The 24,469-nt window shown below is 39.5% G+C and overlaps 1 protein-coding gene across 1 annotated transcript in view; it reads right to left on the reverse strand.

Annotated features, from left to right (window-relative positions):
• Positions 1-5,397: 5,397 nt before the first annotated feature.
• vipr1b (vasoactive intestinal peptide receptor 1b) overlaps positions 5,398-24,469 on the reverse strand; it is a 53,769-nt gene continuing 34,697 nt past the window's right edge. The window contains exons 5-13 of the mRNA XM_080865719.1: positions 22,130-22,227; positions 19,915-20,047; positions 16,803-16,956; positions 16,611-16,671; positions 16,382-16,454; positions 12,833-12,924; positions 12,073-12,202; positions 10,171-10,212; positions 5,398-8,307 (exon numbers count right to left, since the gene is read on the reverse strand). Coding sequence (XP_080721845.1) covers positions 8,116-8,307; positions 10,171-10,212; positions 12,073-12,202; positions 12,833-12,924; positions 16,382-16,454; positions 16,611-16,671; positions 16,803-16,956; positions 19,915-20,047; positions 22,130-22,227 — 975 coding nt within the window. The 3' untranslated portion in view covers positions 5,398-8,115. The remainder of the gene's footprint in view (positions 8,308-10,170; positions 10,213-12,072; positions 12,203-12,832; positions 12,925-16,381; positions 16,455-16,610; positions 16,672-16,802; positions 16,957-19,914; positions 20,048-22,129; positions 22,228-24,469) is intronic.

A 24,469-nucleotide genomic window follows, 5' to 3' on the forward strand; every position in this document is an offset into this window, starting at 1 on the left:
TTGCCATCAAATTCAAAATGAAGTAATATTTTTCTTAAAATGCAGCATTTTCTCAGTTTAAACATTTGATATGATTTCTATGTTCTGCTGTGAATAAAACTTGGGTTGCGTTCCATTTTATTCACATTTTTCTCAGCATACTGATGGTTTTGAGCCTCTGAAAACGGGGGGCTGCGAATAAAAACGGCTGTAAAGCCTAAACGGTTATTACAATACTTTTGCTACAGCGTTTGAATTAAAGCTGAAAGTCTGCACTTTTCTAAACATCTTTTCATGCATGTAAAGAGCACGCGTTGAGCTCTGTGTGTTTCATTTGCCCTTTTCTGGTGTTGATGTAAAGCCTTTTAAAAAAATACCCCCCCTAATCCCATTACTTTACTCTTTTTGCTTTCATCCACCTCCTGTCCTTTTATAAGAACACAGAGATAGACAGAAATTGGCTCTTCTATCAGTCCCACACTAACCGCTCCTGTGTGAGCTATCTACAAAGCTGCTGCAAATGAACATTAGAAAAGCAATCAGATGAAAAGTCATTATTTCAAAACACAGTCTGCTTTTTAAACAGGTGTTTTAGTTTTTTCTTTAGTTTCTTTTTTTTAATTTGAAGTTGGACGTTTGGTGGATTCACGACATTGCTGCAGGGCTTTTAAATCTAAATCTGATAATGCAAGAAAAACCTATTTTTGGATACAGTTGTGCGTTAAGAGTTAATTAAATTGATTTAGCTGCAAAGAAATTCCACATGAAGGCACAAGAACTTTCAAACAATACAAATACTTGACCCAGACAAGACTTTAAATGCTATGTGAGTAATAATTTCCATTGATGAATTGTGCATTCATTTCATACGTGAGATCAAGCTTCCCGTGATTGTATAAATGTGTGGTGTAATTTCCCAAGCTTGTTTACACCCTGCCTGGTTAGGCATGATTCATGCCCAACCAGGCAAATGTGCTGGTGGTGATAAATCACTGTATGTATACTGAATATGAGCACATGTGTTTCATTCTAATTAACTGGGGTGTGATTTAATCATAGCTGAGCATTTATTTTTTTAAAAGCAAGATGAAAGAGCAGCTCGGCAGCCATAGAGATCAAAAGGAAAAATGACATCCTATACCTCACATTACAGGTGTCAGAGGTTGCAAACTGAACTTTGACCTCAGTGATCGATCTGCTTGTTTCTGTTACTCTATGTTATAGAGCCTGGTTTCAAAATGTAGATGAAAAGAGTCCCTTCATGTGCTGCAACTTGTTTTGACCGACCACTTAGTATCCCACATGATGATATAAGTTTACACAAAATGCACTTTTAGCATTAAATCAGCATTTTGACATCACACTGGTGGAGGTTTACTTTAAACCAGGGGTCTCGAACTCCAGGCCTCGAGGGCCGGTGTCCTGCAGGTTTTAGATGTGTCCTTGATCCAACACAGCTGATTTAAAGGCTAAATTGCCTCCTCAACATGTCTTGAAGTTCTCCAGAGGCCTGCTAATGAACTAATCATTTGAATCAGGTGTGTTGACCCAGGGTGAGATCTAAAATCTGCAGGACACCGGCCCGGCCTGGAGTTCGAGACCCCTGCTTTAAACTAATATATATCCCATTATTATAATGTTAGTGCAACAGTGCTGGAAAAAAAATAAGATATTTTAGCACTGAACATCTCCTTACGAATTTCAGGTGGATATCTTCTGTGTTTCTAAAGTGACAAGGACTCAAAGATACTCAAAAAATGCAAAATTTTGACCCATATGTGCTGTAAGTTTTCATGGTTTATTTAAAGATGCCAAAGTTATTTTACATTAATTAAATAAATAAATAGTGAATCAGCTGGTTGTGAGGGGGTCAGGCGGTGGCACTGATTGAGTTTTCAAAAGAGTGACCTAATGGCCTTTATTTATGATGTAAGGGCAGTTATGCAACATAAGTAATTTACCTGTAACTGATTTATTAGACTACCTGTCATAAAAATAAGAAAACACTATTTTTTTATGTCTGTCAAAAAGTTGTTTAAAAGTAATACTATACAGTTATTTATTAGGCGATTTACCTGAAAAAAATGACAATAAAGTTTCGTGTTTGTGACCAAAGGACCTGTCATGTATACAATATTGAAGGGTTGGTGACATTTTATTTACAGTGATTTCTCTCTCATCAGTGACCTCCTGATATAGGGAGAGGCTGATTACCAGATCAGCCCCAGCCAGCCTCCCCAGCACTGGCCCCTGAACCCACTGCACCACCCCTCCTCTGCATCGGAGACCCAGACCACACTCCACGCAACCATGTAAATAAAAATAAATCTATTCAAATTCATGGATTTGTCCACAGTGGCTTTGTTGCTGTGTGTGCACATGGCAGTCTTCTCAGTCCTGCCTCAAGTGTGTGGAGGTGGCTGCTTGAGGGAAACTACTGGGGAGTTTACGTGGCAGAATATCTTTGGGGGTCATTGAGCCGGGTCAGTTCAGGGCCACTGTGTTCTTTAAAATCACCATGCATTGGTTGGAAGTCATGGTTGGCATGCTAATGTGTGAAATGGTCATAAAGTTCAAGGTGAGAAATCAAAGTTTATTGTAACACTCTCTGTTATATGCAAATCACTGCTATTGCTCCTCATATGACATAGAAAGTCTAACATTTGTCATCAGTTAGTGGGTATATTTTTGTGAATTACAGCCAGTTACTGGAGCCATCCCATACACGGGGTACAATAACTCAGTCCTAGATTTGCACTACCTGTGGAAAGTAGGCAAACCTTCAGTATTTATTACTGACTCTCAGCCACAGATCAGGTTGGATTTGGCAGACAATGTCTCTTTTAATCAGCAGATGTGATCAAAACAGCCTCACAGAGCTCACTTGTTTGCTCAGTCGTTCACCTTTCCAAGCTTCTCCTTATTTGTCACATGAATATTTAACCAGTGCTATGAATACTGAATGATGCTCAAAGGCAAGACACCTGTCTCGCATTTTAAGAGTCACAGGGAATCTGAAAATAACTTCATCCGTCTTCTGTCTTGTCTGCATCCCACGCTGTCTTCATGAAATCTCACAGCTGTGACCTTACATTGACAAATTTCGAAGTCTAGACCAAAAGCAGTCCAAACATTTCATCTGACTGCACGATATTCAACAGCAGAGCATAAACATAAACGTACAAAGATGATCACACACAAGCCTCAAGGTTCTTCTTTTTATTTTCTGCATTGAATTTCATGCGGAATCCTCCAAACCGGTTAATCCATTTATTTACATTTGCTACCTTTCCAGTGCATTGGTAATCACATTATATGCAAGCTCAATTTGCCTTCATGGACAGAGCTAATGAAAAATGAGACCCAAAAGCAGCTGATCAGAGGAACAGGGCATGAAGCAGTGTAGTTGTTAATCTTTTATGGCACACAGAGCCTTGTCTTTGTTGAATTTGTTTTTCTTTATGTTGCTGAACTCCGCACGAGGTGCCCCACACTCAAGTCAGTGAATTGTAGAAATTAAAATGAGGGACAACATAAGGATGAACTTTAATAGCTGAAGTTTTATACACAAAAGCAAACTCTGAGGGTCAGTCATATCTATCAAATACTGAAAATCAGTTTGAGGTGCACGAATCTTTACTTTCATTCATATATGTATATTTTTACTTAAAGAAAAATATCTCTGAGGGCCAAATTGTAGTGATTTTTTTAATGCAGCATTTTATTTCATTGATGTTGCAACACAATGTAACAAACACAAAATCAGACACAGTAGCCAATCAGCTGTTTTAATTCGATTAAGAAAATCAAAATCCATAAGACAAACCTCTGCAAAATTCCTGTATTTTTCACGTTTTTGTCATCTTTAATAGGTGTAAATGTTTGTGAGGTGCAGAAATGTACTACTAACCCGGGTATCCAAATTGAGCAACAACATCTTACAAACATAATGAATACATTTTCTACATGAAACGCTAAAAATGAATTTTAAAGCCATTTTCCCACCAGCAATAATTAACTGTTTGTTCTGCTTAGCTCCTAACGCATGGGACCATTACTGTCATCTTTAAGGCAGTGGAAAGATGACATAGATGTCAAACAACTGAACTCTTCAAGTCTTTACAAATCTTATTGGCATAAATGATTATTTTATGTCAAGAAGTTTATATTGTCAGGATTGTTCAAGATTTGTGAGATTTCAGTGAGTTCTTCCATTGTAAACCACTGGCCCGCCCTTGGTGGAAGATACTCTCTAAATATATGTATAAATATATGTCGCCCACTTATGTAAATCTGATTATTCTTTCTTTGCTTAACTGAATAGCTGAAGCCCCGGGAGGGGAAAAAAGTGTATTGTGTAAGTTTTAAGATATTTTGTTCTTCTCAGGGCACTGTGACCTGTAACGGCACATAATGAAGGGAAAAACTACAGCCATTTAATGGGATAATACTTTTGTGTGGGGTGCAGAGAGGGAGTGTTTTCAACCCATTGGGTTGTCTGCTACAAACACGCTGTTGCCACAAGAATCGAATGTACTCCCTTGTGATGATATTACGCACTCATATTAGCTGAAATTTGTCCTGAAATAGACACATTTTTATTTGCTAAACATGATCAGAATTGCTGGTCAAAGAGGAAATGGGTGTAAAATGTGAATATTTAAATATACAAGGAAAGGAGGGCAGATTTTTGTTCTTATTGCAGGCATTAGCATATTTGCATGAAAAACTTGCTTTAAGTGAGTCTTCCTCAGAGTTATATAAAGAAATAAGTGACTTAACCGCCTAATTTCTCTTTGATATTTGGGCATATTGGGCCCGATGAATGTTAAAAAAAAGAATGACCAAATTTTTTTTTTATACATTATTTATGTTTTTAAGAAAAATGAGGATATTGGTTTAAAATTTTGATAGAACAGTAGCAGTATAATGTCCTCGTAAGTGGATATCAGGCCCATGTAGAGCAAAATTGAGTATTTTAGTCTAAATAACCCAAAATGTGATGTCCACATATGTGGACACCAGGTCCTAGGAGGTTAAAGCCGAGCCTTTGTTGAGTAGCCAAAAGCCCTTGTGAAAATAAGCCTTACTTTGGTAACAAAAGCATGGTATAGGATATCTTTCACAAAAAAAGCTCATTTTACGTTAAAGGTATAGGAATTTAAAACAATACTGAAGCACAGAGGAACTTTACAAAGGGATACTAGACTTCCACTTTCTCGTGTGTTTCTGAATAATTTATTTCATACAATACACGAGGAGAAAGGTTTTTTGGTAAAGTAAGTTTTTTGCTAATATAACACCTTTAAAGTTACACATTAAAATGGCAAAATTAATTAGCACATTGAGCCGTTTTTAAAAGGAAAGCATGGCTTTATGTGTACACAGATGTGACCAAATTGTACAACTGCAGATTTACAATGTAATGCTTTACACCAGTCTTACACAAACCGCACAACAGCAAACCAAACAAATGATCTTAAACCCAGATATGCACAACACATTATCCAGTTAACAAAAAATCAGATTTACATTGCACATAGTTACTCTAAGTGCACTCTTATATATATATATTATCCCTTTTTAATGTTTGGTAACCAAAACAATCAACCCAAGAGACATATGTGACTGAATTTGAGAAACACTGTCTAATATAATTGCTTTCCCACTTTGTACACATCTATTTACATTCACCATTTTAAGAGGTATACTGGAAAATTCACAAAATTACACTAAAGTTACTGACGACAAAAGACAGACGCAAAAAATGTAGGAGTATTTAAGCACACACTTATAAGCAACGTGAAAAATGACATTTTAATCTCTGATTCTCTTCCGCAATGTGCCTTTTGTCCTAGCTGGCCCTCCCCAAGTGTGGTTCTGTCGGAGGTTTCTTCCTGTTAAAAGGGTTTTTTTCTTCCCACTGTCGCCAAATGGTCACTCGTAGGCAGTCGCTTGATTGTTGGGGATTTCTCTGCATGGTCTATAAGTTGAAATATCAGGCAACTTGAGGTGACTGTTGTTGTGATTTGGTGCTTTTTGGCAAATGTGTCTATTTGCCTTAATCCTGCGACTTAAATTGACTCATGTGTGCACACTAAATATGAAGCTAGAGTCAGTAATGTTTGTGAACTATTTGGAATTCCTAGGGTTCATGCATTATGTGATCTGGTCATCATGTAACTCAGAACTAAAAACGCAGTCTAACTAAATTACACTGTTACACTGAAATGTTGAGGAGCTAATTTAGCCATTTAAATCAGCTGTGTTGGTTCGAGGACACATCTAAAACCTGCAGAGACACCGGCCCTCATGGACTGAGATTGCCCACCCCTGGTCTAGAAGAAGACTGAAAATGTCACCCTTAGATGAGAGCAAATTGGTTAGATGTTCAGGAACAAGGCAGGAACCGCCAAGGATTAAGTGTCACTGTCCACAGTGAAGTGCTGATCAAGAAAGAAGTCGCTGCAAAATTAGCATGTCATTCACCTGCATGATGAGTGTATGTAAACTTCTGACCACAATATGAAAGTGGTTCCAATCTTTTTCCTTTTCTCTAAATGTATAATTATTACTTTCAGCAATCTGAAGGCGATATATTGATATTCAATATTTCCTTGACACATATTACCACATTAGAATTTTTTTATTATTCTTAAACTTAATGATGATCTAAACCTTTAAATCACTGGTGGGTTGAGATGATTTCCTTCCTCCCGTGTAAAGCTGGATCCCCCCGTTGTTCCCTCTAGTATGAACAAGCCTTACTTTCAAACCTACGCGAGGTCAAAAGCACAAAGACAGCATCGTTGTGACAGGGCCAGTCATCCTTGTCACTTTGCTTTGCATACAGGATCTAATATTCTCTGCTGACTTGTCAAGTTCAGACTCCTCCGATGGAGAAGTAAGTCTGAACCTGAAGAATTCAAAAAATATTATGCATAATGGAGATTCAGAAGATTCTGAATCCTGTCATGCTTTAATTTGAAAAAACGACACTTAGTGATTCATTACTATTATTATAACCACAATGTGATGTGTATGGCACAAGCATTCCAAGTTTATTTACACTGCACACTTGACTGTGCATCATTTTTTACAACTCTTCCCAAGTAAATGTAAACATTCAAGGAATGAGCTGCATATGGACATCTCCTCTTCAGAGCTGCTGTACTGCCCAACAGCCAGCAAAGACTAGACCGCAGAAGTCGGTTCAACACACCAAACCCAGGCACTCGTCAGTGATCGACACAAAACCGCCACAGTGCCCTAAATAATGAAAAATATCTACCTAATCATAGGCTCAGAATCGCACACGCCAAGAGGGAAGGCTGTGTTGATAAAAGAAGGCAAAGGGCAACCGGTCTCTCATGAGCATGATAGTGCAGAGAAGGGCATTTGTGCTCCAAACCCATCATTGTGAATCAGCATCACTTGGTCTGAAGCCTAATCTGTTTGGCATTTATGGAAATAAAGTTTCCTGCTCTGTAAGCCTGTCTTTTTTTCTGTCTTCCTACACAGCAAAGGGGGGGAAGTGTAGTATTATGCTTATTTTGGATACTCTAAAGTATGTTTTAAAGCAAATTTTCCAGCACTATTTACATTCAGCACTCAAACACACCCTCACAGTCCAGTTCTGGTATAGTACCTTTGTTAGCCTGTGATGCTGCTGTTAGAAAAATACATCACCTCAATTTCTTCCAAAGCTTTAGCACAAAACTTGACTATTTGGAGCTGCAGGAGTGCACAAGGCTCAGAGTTACACCAGCCCACTCACCTAAGCACACAGGATATTTAAAAAATAAGAGCTGTAGTGATATGACTTGAATTCACCTGTACAGGTGACCTGCGCAAAAATGACTCTCTCCGCAAACGCTTTGTTTGTTAAGCAATGTGCAACTTACCTTCTCATTTAAATGTATTTTTTGGAACAGTTACAAACTGCTTCAAAGCTGATTATGGTCACATCGTGTCCTTATATCTCTTTTTCCAATCCTTTCATCACTTTCCATCTTCTGCACCACACACATGACCCAAGAGTACTTATGGTAAAGCTTATATATGCTGCGATGTTCTGCCTAATGTTTGGCATGAGAGCATTTTGTACAGCATTTTGTGTGTCTGTGTCACTGTGACTCAGATGCTAGACAAGTCATCGTGACAGGATAATGAAGCCCGGCGAGTTTTCGGGCTGCACCGTGTCAACATGGTGATCTGGGTGTTGAAGTTGTTGCTGCTGCCAATAGACGGGTGCTGGTATTTGGTGTCTGAGCCCATGTATCTCTGCAGGTGCCACCTCCTCCACTTCCTCTTGATCTCTCCTTGGACCTGAAACCGATTAGAGCAAAAGGGACAATTACATGTTTATTCAGTAAGTAGAGCTACATGTTCTTTACCAACATAAAACATTACTGGGAATTCACTGATAATGTTTTTGACACCTCTGACCAAAAACAGAGTTTATATGTTAACAAAAGGACAAAATGCTGCCAAATGCTTTCCAAAATACCCGTGTACATGTGGACAGGCCCTGCTGTTACTCCCTACACACCTCTGTCATTCTCCAAGTGTTTTACTTGAATTTATTTCATACAACAAATTTGGACAATTTAGAAGATTTTGAATAATCGACTATAAAAACTGCAGCTCTCTTAAAAGCGGGTGACCTGCATTTTAATTAAACAGAAAAACAAATTGGTTGGCGTGATTTTCAGCAGCAGACGAAGCTCAAGGACGGAGGGGAAAAAATGAAAAGCACCCAGAGAAAATCCACAGAATTAAACGCCGCCAGCGCTGAGGTGGCGCGCCATTAAAAGCAGTACCCGACACTGACATTAGTTTTCATTTAGACCATGTCAGAGGGAGGAAAGTGAACCAAACCTTCTGCTGGAGGATTGAATATTTTTAAATGTGCCTTTTTTGTTGTTTTTTTGCAGATATTTGCTTATGTTGGAACATTATCTACAGTCAGTTGCAGGTTTTGGAAATTTGTTGCTTTTTTGTGTCATGTATTACAGGTTAAGGGGCTGTGCCAGGTGTTTGTGTTATTCTGCACACTGTACACTTCTATTACTGGATTAGACTACATTCATTTTTTCCCCCAAATAGTGCGTGCATCTCCAAGGTCTCCCTTCACTCTCTGAGTATGTGCGTGTGCATATGTTTCCCTGTTTATGCGGCACTGCTCCAGCTCCCACTGGACTCTGGCTGGCACACCTGACACTCATCGACTAATCAACCCGCCCCTCCCACACACAGTCATCCACACACACACTCGCCATCATGTGCTTTCATCGGCAGCAGCAATAAGAACACTTAGGCTTCACATTTATTTCTCTAGGACCTAGAGTCTAGGTCCTTCCTTGTGCTCTACCAGCTTGCGTCTCTTTGTTCGGCCAACTCCTTGTTAAGTAAACCTGGCTGCACACTCTCCACCGGCTTCTCCAGAAAATCCTCAACCCCTCATTTGGACCCACGTATCTTCTTTTTTAAAGACAGTCCTGCCTCGCAATCGAGTCCAGCAGTTTTTTCTTTTGCATGAATTTTACGAGAGTATGACACTTTAAAAACTGTTTTGCATTATTTAGGCAAAAAGAAAATCAATATAGCTTTTTCTTCAGTCATTTTCTTCCACTTCTACCTTGTCAATATTTGTTTTCTTGCTATCGACATGTCTGCCATTCCTTAAGCACCGAGAATTCAACAACTAAACCTAACATATCTTACCAGCAGTGCACAAATCTTCCACACTTAGTAAAGGACACCTGGAAGTTGCATGAGATTAAAATTCAGGCAGCATAGTGTGAAGCCTCGCCATCTAGCCCAGATTCAATCTGGCCCAGCACTGAGAACATAAATAATCTGCCCACAGAGAGCCTGTGCAGACATCACTGAATAGCTCCCTGCCAAAAAGACTGTGTGCTTTTTACAGCCCTCCCACCCTGCAGGCAAAGTGCAGAAAATATGCTGTGGGGAGGTCCAAGAGAGGAGCTGGAACGACAAGCGCCGGTGACTCATACCCGCCGCTCCATCTACCTGTCAGGACTGTGTGTGAATGTAAATGGTGCGCACAGGGAGCGACGGAGAAACTACAGATAAACTACATTTTCTGAGAATGAGAGCACGACTGCAGGCTATCTCTGTGTGGAAGTACTGTGGTGTGTTTATATCAGCAGTGTTTACATCACCTACCTCTCCGTTCAGGAAGCAGTAAAGGACTGCGACCACAAAGCCCTAAAAGGAAAGAAAAACACTGATAAGAAAGCAGGAGCAGAGGATGTAATGGTTAAATTTCTTCTTTGATCATCTCGTCTTATCAATTATTTGTTATTTTTACAGTTTTTCTCAGTTCCAGAGGCATCCTTTTTAAGATCTTAGCACTAAGGATGGTTTCCCCGTGTTTTTAGCAAATCTGAATACCTACTCTGTGGAACTGTTATTATTATCTGAGAGATTCAACAAGACATGATTTTAACTTGTATGATTCACTGGACTTCCCTCGCTCTCCCTATTCTCATGCACCTCACGGTTAATGCTCTCCCTTGCAGTGTAAGAAGCGAGAAACCCCTGTATAATCCACAAACTTTCACTACACTTTTTTTTTTACGTCATCTTTCCCTCCCACCTCCTTACTCCTTTCTCTCTTCAATGTCCAGTCCGATTCCTCGGTGTATCTGAGTGGGCTCTTCCTTGTTTTCAAACTGGTGACACGTTGGTGCGCTAAAGCTCAGTAAATGTGTTTTACAACACTCCTACTAATGGCCCTCAGCTGTTAGCTAACTGGACAGTATGTGACATTAGCTGATCCAAGTCCCGAGAAATTCCACACTCCTTTGTGATGTGCATGCAGTCTGACAATGTCACATTTTAGCACATGCTCGGATCGCTTGGAAACCCGGGCAAGCAGGTACTAAGAAAGTACCTGTACCAGGTACTATGACCTAATGGGAAATGGGTTTGATGATCTGACTACTAGTAGTAGGTACTAATGGAAAAGGGGCTTAAAGGTACAACACACTGAACCTTGTAACAGCTGGGCTTCAACAGCACAAGACCACATTATGTGCCACTCGTGTCAGCTAAGACAAGGAGGCAACAATTCTCACGGGCTCAGGGAAATTGGACAACAGAAGATTGGAAAAACGTGGTAGGCTGGTGTTACCAAAATGAAAGCATGAATCTGGATTACCTTGTATCGAGAGACCAGACTGCTGGTGATGGTGGTGTAATGGTGTTTGGGGATATTTTATTAGCCAAATTCACTGTACCCAAATGGCCGCCACAGTCACCCCATCTCAATTTGGGTTGTAGTGGAACTGGAGATTCACATCATGGATGTGCAGCCAACAAATCTGCAGCAACTGTTTGATGCTGTCATGTCAATATTGCCCAAAATCTCTGAGGAACTCTGTGCCACGGAGAATCAAGTCAGTTCCGAATGCAAAAGGGGGATCAGTCCAGTATTAGCAACGAGTACCTAACAAAGTAGTTGGTGAGCACAACTATTTAACTCATGAAGAAGACTTAATCTCTCTTGGTTATAAAGATTGTAGACACTTGTGTTTGTTTTCCAAATACCTTCTTACAGCTTTAACTGTCTTAATTAAGCCAAAGCAACAGAGGAAAAGCTGTAAAAATTAACATGTGGCAGTCATGACTGTCATAAATGTATTACACAGACAAAACAAATGGGAGTCGAGTTGTAATAAGAAGGGGGAATAAAAGGAGTAAGGAGAGGATTGTGTTGGAAAGGTTTCCATATCTTCCAAGCTGTTGTAATGCAGCTGTGCTGTCTGGCTGCATTCTCCATCATTCCTCATTAAATGATGAACTGAAATAACATCAGAGCTTTAAACAGTGACAGTGCCACTGAGCCAGCCAGCAAAGTGCTTGGAGACCTGATGCAGTTTTCTTTAATAGTAGCACTCGCTAGTTCAGGGCTGAAAGCATACCAAATCACTATTTTTGGACTTTTTAAAAGTTTAAGTGACCACACTTCTAGAAGACTACATTTATTTTAAGGCACTGGATTTTAGGAATCTACAGGTATTTTTTTAACAATCACTTTTTCCTCAAAAACATTTGATCTCATACCTGAAATGATCCCAGAATCAAGTCAAAAACCAGCCGCAGCTCAGTCTTCACTTGCTCGGGGATAAATGCAAACACTATATAATTGATCCCAAACAGCGGAATCAAAAGCAGCGTTGACTTTGCCAGTCGCCTGAAATGATAAGGCAAAAACAAATTCAAATCCCTCCCTCCAGTCAAACCAGCATCCAATCTGTCTCTGTATACCCCAATAATGAAATGCAGCTCAGGAGTACTTTTCATTTTAAATTTCAGCTCAGCAGACCAGAGACGGAGGGGGGGGGGGGGAAAAACACCATGAAAAGTGTCAGTTGGAAAATAGCTCATGCATTATGACTGGCTTATGAGATGCTCTCCATCATATGAAAAACCACTTAAATACATATAGCACTACATCTCTGTGTAAAGCAGCTGCTGGATGGTGGAAAACCACAGTGTGCTGTGCATGCTAAGATTTTCTTTTCTGAAATCCAAAAGGACTAGTTATCCCTGCATCGCTCTGAGCGTAAAAAAAGTTACATTTGCAGCAATAGTTACAGGAAGAATACTCAGGAGTGCGTGCTACTCTGCTGCTCTGCAAGTTTATTCAAACGAATCTTTGTTTATCCTTACAAAAGCAGCTAATGTTCACAGAATGTCCACCGAGACAGAAGTGGCGGAGCTCTTTCCAAACACCCTCGTTCGTATCAGTGACATTTCATCCTTTATTAGCTGATACACAAAACAAACTTCCAGCATGAAAAAGAAATTTAATTACACTCACGAGTACTGGTTGGAGTCGTGTCTTCCAATATCGGGGCAGTTTATCTTCTGGCGAAGTATCCGAATGATGCAGATGAAAAGAATAAAGTTCATCTGTGGAGAATACATTACAAAAGTCATGTGAGAAAAGCACTGAGGCATTTCACACTGCATCTAATGCATATGGGGAGATGTTTGTGAGATTCAACTCATAAACAGAAGCGTTGGATTGTGGCGCTGGCCTGTGGGAAAATGAGCATTTCTAAACTGATGATTTGGGCTGTGAGTGTGAACTTGCAACACATCAGTCATCATGATGCACTCCCAGCTATCAGTCACTGGCTAAGTACAGAAAAACAGAGTGTACTAACAGTAAGGCCGCTGACACTCATGTTAAATAATGAAGCTGACCCTCCTCTGGGAACAACTGCTAGCAAATAACTAAACAGACCCATTTGGACACTAGTAGGCGTCTGCTATGACACTTTGTCCAGAGCAAGCTTTTAATAGCTGGAAATTATATTAAAAGCTTCTTTTTTTTTCCCGCCTTCCATGAGAAGATCAGTACCACTCATGATTTAGCTAACCACAAATATTTAAACACAGAAAACAGCTGGTTCTTTGCAAAAGGTTCAAAAAGCATCCGCTAGATTTTCTATAAATGTGACGCAGAACACAAAAAGACGTAGGCTGTGGACCCCAGCTGCACAAAAATGGCCAAGAAATGACGTAATCAGGAGCAACCGGACAATATTTCCAGTGTTTGTTACTATAGCGATTACTTCCATTAAGAAAGCTGATAAGATGCTAAGTTCACTTCAGGTCACTTCACGAGTGACCAAATAGGTAATGTGACAACACACATATGTTATGCCAGTTACTAGAAATCTCATAACCATGGCGACAACATCATTACTAAACAACAACAACTTAAAGATTAGACGACCTTCAAGTTAAAAAATCATAGAAAATAAATCTGTTTTCTTAATTTAAAAGTGAAAAATGTACATTTTTGGACTTTGGCCTGGTTTTTGCATGCTGTTAGCCAGAGTCTGTTCTTCTTTTCAACTTTTATAATGCTTCTGGTATCGTTAAATTAGCTTAATGCTCGAGTAAAGCTATAGGCAGGCTTCTAAAAAGTGGGCCACTTTTGAGTATTAGCATACTATAGACCAAAACAAGTGTTCAAGTAGTAAAGTTAAACCATTTAAATGAAATTCAAGCACAAAGTTTGTATTAGCAAAAAGAAAAACCTGAGTACTAGCATGTGTTGGGTTGTGTAAATGCTAACTAACACTGTGTGAAGCTACCAGTGTTCACTAACATGCAGCTTTAATTTTATTGTGTTCAAATGGACACATGAGCTTGGCAACGTTTCTCTATTGCATATGTCTCTAAGCATTTATTTTTACTGCAACTGCAACTGCTCATCGCCACAGATCATCGGTCTCTATTTCACTCAACACTCTTTATGGTCTTACTATTTCCCTCCTGCCTGGCAGCTCCATATTCAACATCCTTTGTCCAGTATATCCACTATCCCTCCTCTGCACATGTCCAGACCTAAGCTGTCTCTCTGATGTACTCATTTCCAATCCTGTCCCTCCTGGTCACTCCTAATAAAAATCTCAAGATCTGCCACCTCCAGCTCAGCCTCCTGTCTTTTTGTCATTGCCACATCTCCAAACCATACATCATAGCAGGTCTCACTACCATCTTGTTCCCCACTCTCTGCTTCCCTTTCACTGTTGCTGCTATCCTTCTGTCACAAATCACCCTTGACACAAGTCTTTTCACCCTGCCTGCACTCTCTTCTTCACCTCTCTTGTGCACTGTTGTAAACTTTTATTTGAACAAAAAAATGGTTAGGAAATTACAGACCTGCAAAATAAAACATCAATGAGGGTGCACATTAGTACATTTAGTTAGTACTTTCAAATTTGCATGCTAAATATTAAACTTTTTTCCAGCAGCCTGTTATCTTGACTTTGAAACTGTGACTTAAAAATGAGGCAAGCAGCTGCTTTTAACAGCTTATTTCTGTCTGAATTTCATCAAAGACTTGAATACGAGCACAGAACCACAGTGTAAAAGTCCATATCTGTGGTTTTACTGAGTATGATGGATTAAATTATTGGTTTGACTGGACACTATTTCCTTCTGGAGTCCTTTTGTCGCATAATACTATAACTTGTTTCTACACTATACTGCCAAATATATTCGCTTGTCTGCCTTCACAAGGACATGAACTTAAGTGACATCCCATTCTTAATTCATTGGGTTTAATATGATGTCATCCCACCCTTTTCAGCTATTACAGCTTCCACTCTTCTTGGAAGGCTTTATGTGTTGATGGGAATTTTTGACCATTCTTCCACAAGTGCATCTGTGAGGTCAGACACTGATGTTGGACGAGAAGGCCTGGCTTGTAGTCTCCAGTCTAATTCATCACAAAAGTGTTCTGCTAGGTTGTTATCAGGACTCTATGCAGGCCAGTCAAGATCTTCCACACCAAACTCTCTCATCCGTGTCTTTATGGAGCTTACTTTGGGCACTGGTGCACAGTCATGTTGGAACAGGAAGTGGCATACTGCTATACTGTTCCCACAAAGTTGGGAGCTGTAAATTGTCCAAAATGTCTTGGTATGCTGAAACATTAAGAGTTCCTTTCATTGGAACTAAGGGGCAGATCCAGCTCCTGATTAAACATCCCACACCATAATCCCCCCTCCATCAAATTTTACACTTGGCACAGTGTATAGGACAAGTACCGTTATCCTGTCAACTGCCAAACCCATATTCATCTATCAGATTGCCCAAACAGAGAAGCCTGATTTGTCACTCCAGAGAACACATCTCCACTGCTCTAGAGTTTAGTGGCAGCGTGCTTTACACTACTGCATACAACACTGTTTTGCACTGTGTGATGTAAGGCTTGGATGCAGCAGCTCTGTCATGGAAACCCATTCCATCAAGCTCTTTATGCACTGTTCCTGAGATAATCGGAAGGTCACATGAAGTTTGGATATCTGTAGTTGGCGAGTTCTGTGAACTGAGGTGCACAGTTCACCGCTCTGTGATTTGTACGTGGCCTACCACTTCATGGCTTTGTTATAGTACCACTAACAGTTGACTGTGGAATATTTAGTAATGAGGGGATTTCACAACTGGACTTGTTGCACAGGTGGCATCCTATTACAGTACCACGCTGGAATTCACAAAGCTCCTGAGAGCATCCCATTCTTTCCTAAATGTTTGTACAAGCAGTCTGCATGACTAGATCTTTTATACACTTGTGGCCATGGAAGTGATTGGAACATCTGAATTCAATGATTTGGATAGCAAGAGAATACTTTTACCAGTACATCTGTATATATCTTGGATTGCGTGCAGCTTAACTAGAGATAGGTTTTTGTTGTTTTCTAGTGCTTTTTTCAGTCTTTGTGTCACTCAGAATAGACGAATGAAGACAACTTTTCCACTCTTAGTGCCATTTACTTTGAAAGAGCTAGCTCAAGCTGGCTAGTGCTGATATAAACCATGAAAATGTTTTTAAAGCTCATGAACTTACCAGAATTGATGCCAAAATAGGAGTTTTAATGATCCACCAGAACACATCGGTGTTTTCTATTATATCCCAGCACCTGGTAAGACGTGAAAGAGTTTTAATGTATAAGATGTAGCAAAACAAAGCAACCCCCCCCCCCCCCCCCAAAAAAAACAAAAACAAAACAAAAACAAAACAACACAAAAGAGTATTTTCTGCTCGATTCTGGTCTAGCAGTTCCCTAGTCTCTCACCCCACATCATTATAGTTGGCTTTAGCGATGCTCCAAGCTGTGATGAAAATTGCTGGACCGCCTGGGGGCAAAAAAAAGTATACAACCAAATGTTACTGTGGATTCCAGCTGTAAGGTTCTCGACATGTAGTTCATGTACTGCTGACACTCTATAAGGTCTCGCTAATAGAACAAGAAACAAGACTTTCTCACCCCAGCCGATCAGAATATAAGCCCAGAAGTACTTCCTCTCGGAGAAGAAGGAAACGGCCAACAATGCATGCAGATAAAGGCCTTCCACCAGCAGCCAGAAGAAACTGGCCATTATACAGTACTGGAAAAACACAATCACTGCTTTGCAGCCAACCTGGCAATGGACACAAAAGCATGAATCATACAATGATCTAGTTAACAGGGACAACCTTATGTTGAAGATGATACGGTGAAATTTATTCCCAGTTGTGGCCAAAAACTGCATTTAGAAAATGAAAGAATAAATTGGAGTTGTTTGTTTCCTGTTGGTGAAAGCAGGTATATATCTGTGTTCTTTTATATCAATATGAATCCTATGACTGCAGTAGAATGACAATTAGTTTTTCTTGTGCCCTTATTAATAACTTGGAAGCAGAGATTCACTCAAATGCTTCTTTTATTATCAATAAATTCCATGGACATATTGCACTAAAAAAGCGAGTTACTACTTATGAAACTTTTGTAAATAATGGCTTTAAAGGTAGTGCAAATCTGTGTCCTATTCAGCCTGCACTTTATAAGCTCTCTGCCTCATTCAGTGAAAGAAAAGCTGCCAAAGTGCAGAAATGTTCCGAAATATAATGCAGGAAGTGAGCAGGATTAACACTGAAGCACTCATGAAGCATTTACGAAAGATTGGATTTAAAGAATGTTTTCCCAAAGAACAAAATGACCCATAGCTTCTGAGATTAGCCGAAGCTGAGTGTGACTGAAGTGGCAAGTGTGCTGAATTAGTAGATTTATGAGTAGTAGTAGTAGATGCCCTGATAGGGAATAAGCTTCTTCGCTGGGAAACAATACACCTTCACAGCCTGTTTGGGCGTGCTCATTCTGCTTGATATTATGATAGCTGAATAAAATGTTTCTGCGTAAGACATCTGAGTCTGCATTCACAAGATTTCCATAGCACAGGAAAACACAATAAGCTCTCTTCTGGTTGGCTGAACAACATTTGCGTGAGGGTGGATGAGTTCATTCAAAATTGAGCTTGCCGATGCTGAATGCTGGGGAGGCAGGCTGCTATTGACATTGTTACACAATGACATGTATAAAAAGGCTGATTTTGTCTGCAGTGTTTCTAAATTCACTCTGCTGGTCAGATCTACAAGCCTGTACAAGCAGCTTTAGAGTGAGCAACGCGGAGATCCTACGCAGAAGACATCACATGGATAAGAAAAACCAATAAACTGTGCTCCTTTAAAAAGACTCCGTAAGAGTGAATACATTGAGCACTTTAGCAGCTGGAGTACAGCAACACAATAGGAAGGGCTGGGCTGAAGGGCATTATGGGTAGAGAAAAGTGGACAGTAAAGAAGACAATAAAGTCACAATAAAGAAAAGAAAATCAGAAAAAGCTGTCAGGTCTTTGTCACGACAATAGAGTTGAAAGAAGAACAAACAAATAATGATGTGTAGTTGGACAGAACCTACCTCTTAAAAATCTAAAATGCAAAATGCAATCACGACATGCTTTCTGTTATAGCCACTTTCTACTGTAGTACATTTTAGATGGAGATATTGTTTAGATGTTGAATTTAAAAAAAAAATTTTTCGATGGGAAATAGGTTTTGAAAGCTAAATAAACATGATAATCTATGGCTATCTGATAATATCTGAATCTGGCTTGAACGTGAGGATTTTTAATGACTAGGAGACTTAAAGAAACTAGCATTCGAGGCTGACATTGTGCTGGTGGCTCTCTGCTAGTCATCAACTCAGTTAATTTAAATCCAAGAACTGGGTCTCTTGACTTTGTTTGCAGCACTTTTAATACCAAAAATATGTTGCAGCCTGTCTAAAAAGTCTCCAGTATGGGTGAGTGATTTCTTTTTTTCTGTTTTCAGTGGCCTTGGCAATCTTTTGTATGCAGTCTATGTTCTACACAGGCAGAATATAGACAAAACGAGCAACCCGTCTGAGTAGACAGAAGTCTTTATGTATGAAATGTCTTGCTTCTAGCTTCTCCAAAAACATGCGCTGTATTGAAAATATTCACATAATCCAGAAATGTCTTGTTCTGTTTTAGTCCTTGTGCATGGAGTTAAAGTTTGGGACAGCTCATTGAAGCAGCTGTTACTGGGCTGACAGGAATTTTGTAACCCATATAAATTGATTCCCACTTGGCATGTTGAGGGGGAAGAAAACGGACCCAGATGGGCTGCCTAAGCCTTGCTGCTTAGTTTAATATGTGCAAATCAGTACAAATTGATTGCTGGAGCTGAGTTTTAAAAAGCCTGCCGTTAGTCGCTAAAGGAGGATAAATTGTGAGATATTATGCCACTGGAAAAACAGGGAATAACAGGAAGCTCAGACACGGATCCATGCTCGTACCTTAAAAAAATGCATTTTTTAAATATGCTTTGAATTAATCGGGTGTTTAACTATGGCAAACATCCAGCTGTATGAGAAGAGATAATGAATGGAGCATGCAGAACACCTGCACACATACAGATAAACACAGCAGAAGCAATGCTAACAGCTGTAATGGAACTAATGTTGGGGTCACGATGAGCACCGCAGCACCAGACCCGTCTCTATAATGTCTCTTTCAAATGTGCCATGATAGCAGCTGGCTCCCGTCAACCCAGCGAGTCCATTAACGTAGTGCAGCCGACCACAAAGCTCACTAACAAATAGAGTGAGCCTCTGCTCATTGTGTGGCTAAATTCTGTAACATGAACCTCATGTTTATTGGCCACACACCTGACGGGGCTTTGGACTGTGGCTCATTGTGAAGGGGTGATGGTTGAAAGCCAAAGGACAACAATCAAAGACTGTGGGCTGTAAGTCCATGTTTTTATTACTATTTTAATATTAACATACTTGGCTAATATGTGGCTTTTGTTGTGAGATTGAAACTGAAAATTGACACAAGCCGTTTTCAAAACTTTTAAGTTATTCATCAGCTATGATATGAGAACTTAAAATGTCAGTAATTATCAATAATGATCAGTGATGCTACAATACTGTACTAATACTGTACTGAATGTACTGTAATACTGACTGTATTGAAGTCTTGCTGAGTTATCTGAAGTTCTAGGAGAGCAGTCATTAACAAGCAGCATTAACTCACAGAGCCCGAGGAGCAGTTGTCCACCTCCCCGACCTCGTAGAGAACCACATCTTTGATGAAGACAGCGATGGCCTTCAGGATAAATGAAACAAATAGATGCATGTGGATGTAGTTCCTTGTGCAGTGGAGTTTCCTAGGACACACAGAATGAGAGATACAAGAAAACAGATCAAGACAAAGCGACAAGACACGCGGAGAATTCAATAAAGAGGCCCTGCATGCTAATTACACAATGTCCTCAGAGTTAATAGCTTAAAATGACAGCAATTCACAGACAGTTAAATCATAATTAAGTTTCTTAGTTCCCTTTCACTGTGTGGGTGGATCAGTTTTAGAGCACAATAAATGGTTTTTATGGTTCTTCACACACCTTTGAAAATAGGCAGGAGAGGTGGATTTCCAAGAAGTTACAGTAGTAGAAACAAGTAGTCCTAAAACATCAGTTCTTTTAACACTTCTTCTGCTGACTACATTATCAATACTTTAGAGGTAATTGGGGAAAACAGGTTCCTAATAGCTTCGATCACTTTTTTAAGTCAGAAATGGTTGTTGTCTGGGCAGGTAAATATTCGCCTGGAGTACAGCACGTGCCCAGTCAGTTAATGTTCCCTTGGACATCATAACAGTTTCATTTAACCGTACCTCATTCCCAGGAGAGTAAATTGCCATGATACCAATGTTATCCAGATTTTATACTCACATCAAACAGCAACTGCTATTTCATTTAAATCCCTATTTTTCTTCTACTTCTACTTTCTTCTAGTTCTTCTTTATTCAGTTTCGGTCAGCCTTTAGTGTCAGACAGATGGTCTCACATCTGACTCTAGAAACTGTAAACCTGACTTTTAATGTCTGTATGAGCTCAACAACTGTTCATCCAATCTACTTTTAATGTGTTGGGGTTCCTCCATATGTTGCCTTTTAGAAATGCGTGTAGTGAACCATATAGCACTAATACTGCTCATAATACCCGACGGTCATAACGCTCTTTCTGGCTCAAATCTGTGGGTTGTTTTGATTTCACACCTTCACACCTTTTATCTCCCTGACCATGGCCGGCCTTGTGACTTTGGGTGCGTGACGGTGAGCAAAACTCTCAGGTGGACACACTTTGACACCTATTGCTTGTCTTTGCAGAAAGCATGAAAAGTGCCTCTTATCAGCAACTAATTCAATAAGGCACTTTCCGGTGACATGATCAGCAAAAGACTCAAAAAGAAAAATGTGACCAAAAATAAAATTCAGAATAAATGTTACTCCACCACTGCGGCCATGAAGAGAAATGGATGGCAGTACACTGAGAGAAAGCAGCTTCCATGTAAGAAATGAAAATCAGCACACATCATTTCACAGCTCATGCACTTAGGTGTGAATTTTTGCAGCTGCACAGTATATAGAGTATAGAGTTTTTACAGTGTTTGGAGGGGGTGTAGCACACAGGAAGAAGAAGTGCTCGAATGTGGCCCACCCATTTACACATACAGTCTTTGTACACAAAAGTTATTTCTTTGCAGCATTCAGCGAGAAAAGTTCACTTTGCGTCTTACTCAGGCAGACAAATTGCATACAGCAGTTTTTCCAAAAAAAGTAATGTGCGGTATTATGCGAGTCACTCTTGAAATGTCCATTCATTATCTTTTAGGGTGAAGATGTTGCAATTTAAAGCTGGCTTCTTATTCTTCCTCAGAACTGTAATTGCACTTGAGGAGGTTACAATCGTTCCCTGGCTTATCAAGCAAAAATGCCGGTCCTTTTTTTATCCCGCAATACTTCAAACGTCTAACCTTCAAAGTGCTGCATGCGCCATCAAAAGATAGCAGAGTTTGAGTGACAGTTTATTTCATTTGGAAGCTATTTGTATCTTTCATCTTGGTTTAAGCCTGCTATTATACTCGGGTGTGAAGCTGCAGTGATCAGAGACGATCAAATTCCAGTGAAAAGTGTTTGACGCGTGACACAGAAATGTGTAATTTGTCACAATGTTCATGTCACATCAGCCGGCAGGGATAATGCCACTGTCAGCGTGCTTTGTAGATAATAGCACGTACTGATGTTCTTCACAAAAGTCTCACTTTTTGTTCCGGTCATCGTTTTTCTAAACACCTGACCACATAAAAATAAGTTAATCCAGATGGAATGAAATTCACAGTGAGTGCAATTAAATAGCACATAAGTACTTAATATAAAACAGCTGAGCTATTGTGCATCTACATACCTGAAGATGCAGAGGATCACAATAGCGGTAGAAAGCGAGACGAGCGAGACGCTGTGGCCGATGGTGTAGCCGATCTTCACTTGCCAAAAAAACTTTCCCTGCACAAAGAAACATAAAAACAGAGAACAAATCAAAGAAAAGGAAACAGCCGGTGCGTGTTTACACACTCAAACAGTGACATCACTTGTGTTAGTTGATTTAACCATTCAAAACATTGATTTGTTTCAATTTTTGGCTTAGAGATGTCTTTTATTATTGTTGTTAAGCATTTAGGCTCCACTCCTGTCATTTTTAAGTGTTGTAACTGAAGAGCTCTTGAACCACGGATTTGTGTCTCTCTCTTACCAAATACTGGATCAGTCCAGTCATGCGATATACTGTAACAGCATCCTGAATTTCTGGATCCTTTCAGCTTTCGCTATGTTACTGCCATGCCACTGTATGTTGTGCGCTTGATGGAAATTAAATTAAGATCTCCTGCATCCTCTGGCACACTCACACATATCATGTTTGCAGTAAGATGGACATCAAATTCCTTTTAGAGTACTTCACCGGGCCAGGTCCCTCCTGACTTCCTATGTGGCATACTAATGAGGCCGCCTCTTTGACTCAGAGAGCAAAGTGCCCACCAAGAAAGCTTTTACCACCCTGCAGTGCACATCCACTCTTCACTCTGCTCCACCTTCGTCAACACGGACAAGATTAGCTCTGGCTGCAGTAAAACTGAACTAAATAAGAGCAGCATTTGATTTATTTATTCTGGTCCTACTCCTGGAAGGATTCTGAATAACTTCTAATGACTCATAATGCCTGATAACGGAGGCGGGAGTTATTACTGACCTGTCTGTGTCAATTATGTCAAGTGTGTTTCAAAGACATTCGTATTTTAATTACAATACGAATGTTTTTGTTACAGCATCAAACCAAATTACCTTATAACCATAGATTTACTTTCTAATCCCATCTTTCTCCCAATGTATGACTAGCACAGGGTACAGCTACTCTGGTTATCTTTACAGTTAAAATATACATTTATCAGAACACATTGTTACTCTTTGTTGAATCTGTACACAAACATGTATTCCTCTTAAATAGCACAGGTCTGCAACCAAAAAACTGCTTAGGATTTTTACTGAAACCGGGAAAAACGTTTTAAAAATTCCATCACATCAGGTTTTCTTGCAAAACTCATGTTTTTAGTTTCATTTCCCCTTTTAAACTGAAATCTGGTATCCTATACTTGAGTCAAAAAATCGTATCCACTAATGATTTCTCACATGAATTGAATGTTTCTAAGAGCGAGACTCAAGAGAAATACAAATAGAAAATGCGAGGGATTGAGGGGGTCAGTAGGAGGGGGAGTGTACGGTGGGTTTGGCAGTGTGAGGAGCTCAGATGATCATGTCCCAACAGGTTTATTTTGTTCATAGCAAAAGGTAAGGAATCTCCGAAAAATTATGCATAGTTAATTGTAATAAAATATTTATTTTTTCATTGCTGTTGTGCTTTTTTTTTTTAAAAAATGTAAACTCCTCCTGTTTTGTAAAAAAGAAAAACTGTGAGGGAAATGGAGATCATTTTTAGATTCAGTACCTAAAAAACATCAAATTTACCCAAAATTATCCCATGCAGCTGGAAAACTTTTTTTTGCAGAACTGCGTAACCTGCATGCATCAGATTACAATTTTAAGTTAGCGACTATGTAAATACAGTATGTAGAAATAAGTACGCTTTAGCAATGCAGTAATGCTAAGTAATGCTATCTTTAGCGTTGTAAAGACTAGCGGGTTATCTACTTCCACACTTTATATTGAACTAGTCAAAGTATCTCGGGTTCTAACTCAGCACTTCACAGTTATGAATCAGTGAATTTAATGCACCTTCCTCTGTATATTGACAAGCTACCGGTATACTAAGGAACATACTGCATTAAGCTGTTAAGTTAGTTGGGCATGTTGCTGTGTTCCTGCTAACTTTTGCTTTATAAGAAAATTTCTTAAAATGCAGTCTAACAAACAGCTGTTCATTAATTTCCTCATCTTGCTGTTTCCTGACATTTCTGTACATTTCTATATTATATTGACATTTAGTCCAACAATAATAAAAAGCCTGTACATGAAAATATAAACAGTATTCTTTGACAGCTTCATTCTATATATTCTGTAGACTCAGTCACTTGAGACAACTCAATACATAGGAGTGAACAAAAGCGTATATGAGGTACACAGTGGCAACCAATCAATACAGTAATTTCCCCAATACAGCCAATAACACCCACCCACAGAGCAAAGAAAAGAGCTTCTCATTCAATTCTTCCTGACCGCTGGCTCTGGACACCAT

Source organism: Rhamphochromis sp. 'chilingali', assembly GCF_963969265.1.
Source record: "Rhamphochromis sp. 'chilingali' genome assembly, chromosome: 18".
Taxonomy (NCBI): Eukaryota; Metazoa; Chordata; class Actinopteri; order Cichliformes; family Cichlidae; genus Rhamphochromis; species Rhamphochromis sp. 'chilingali'.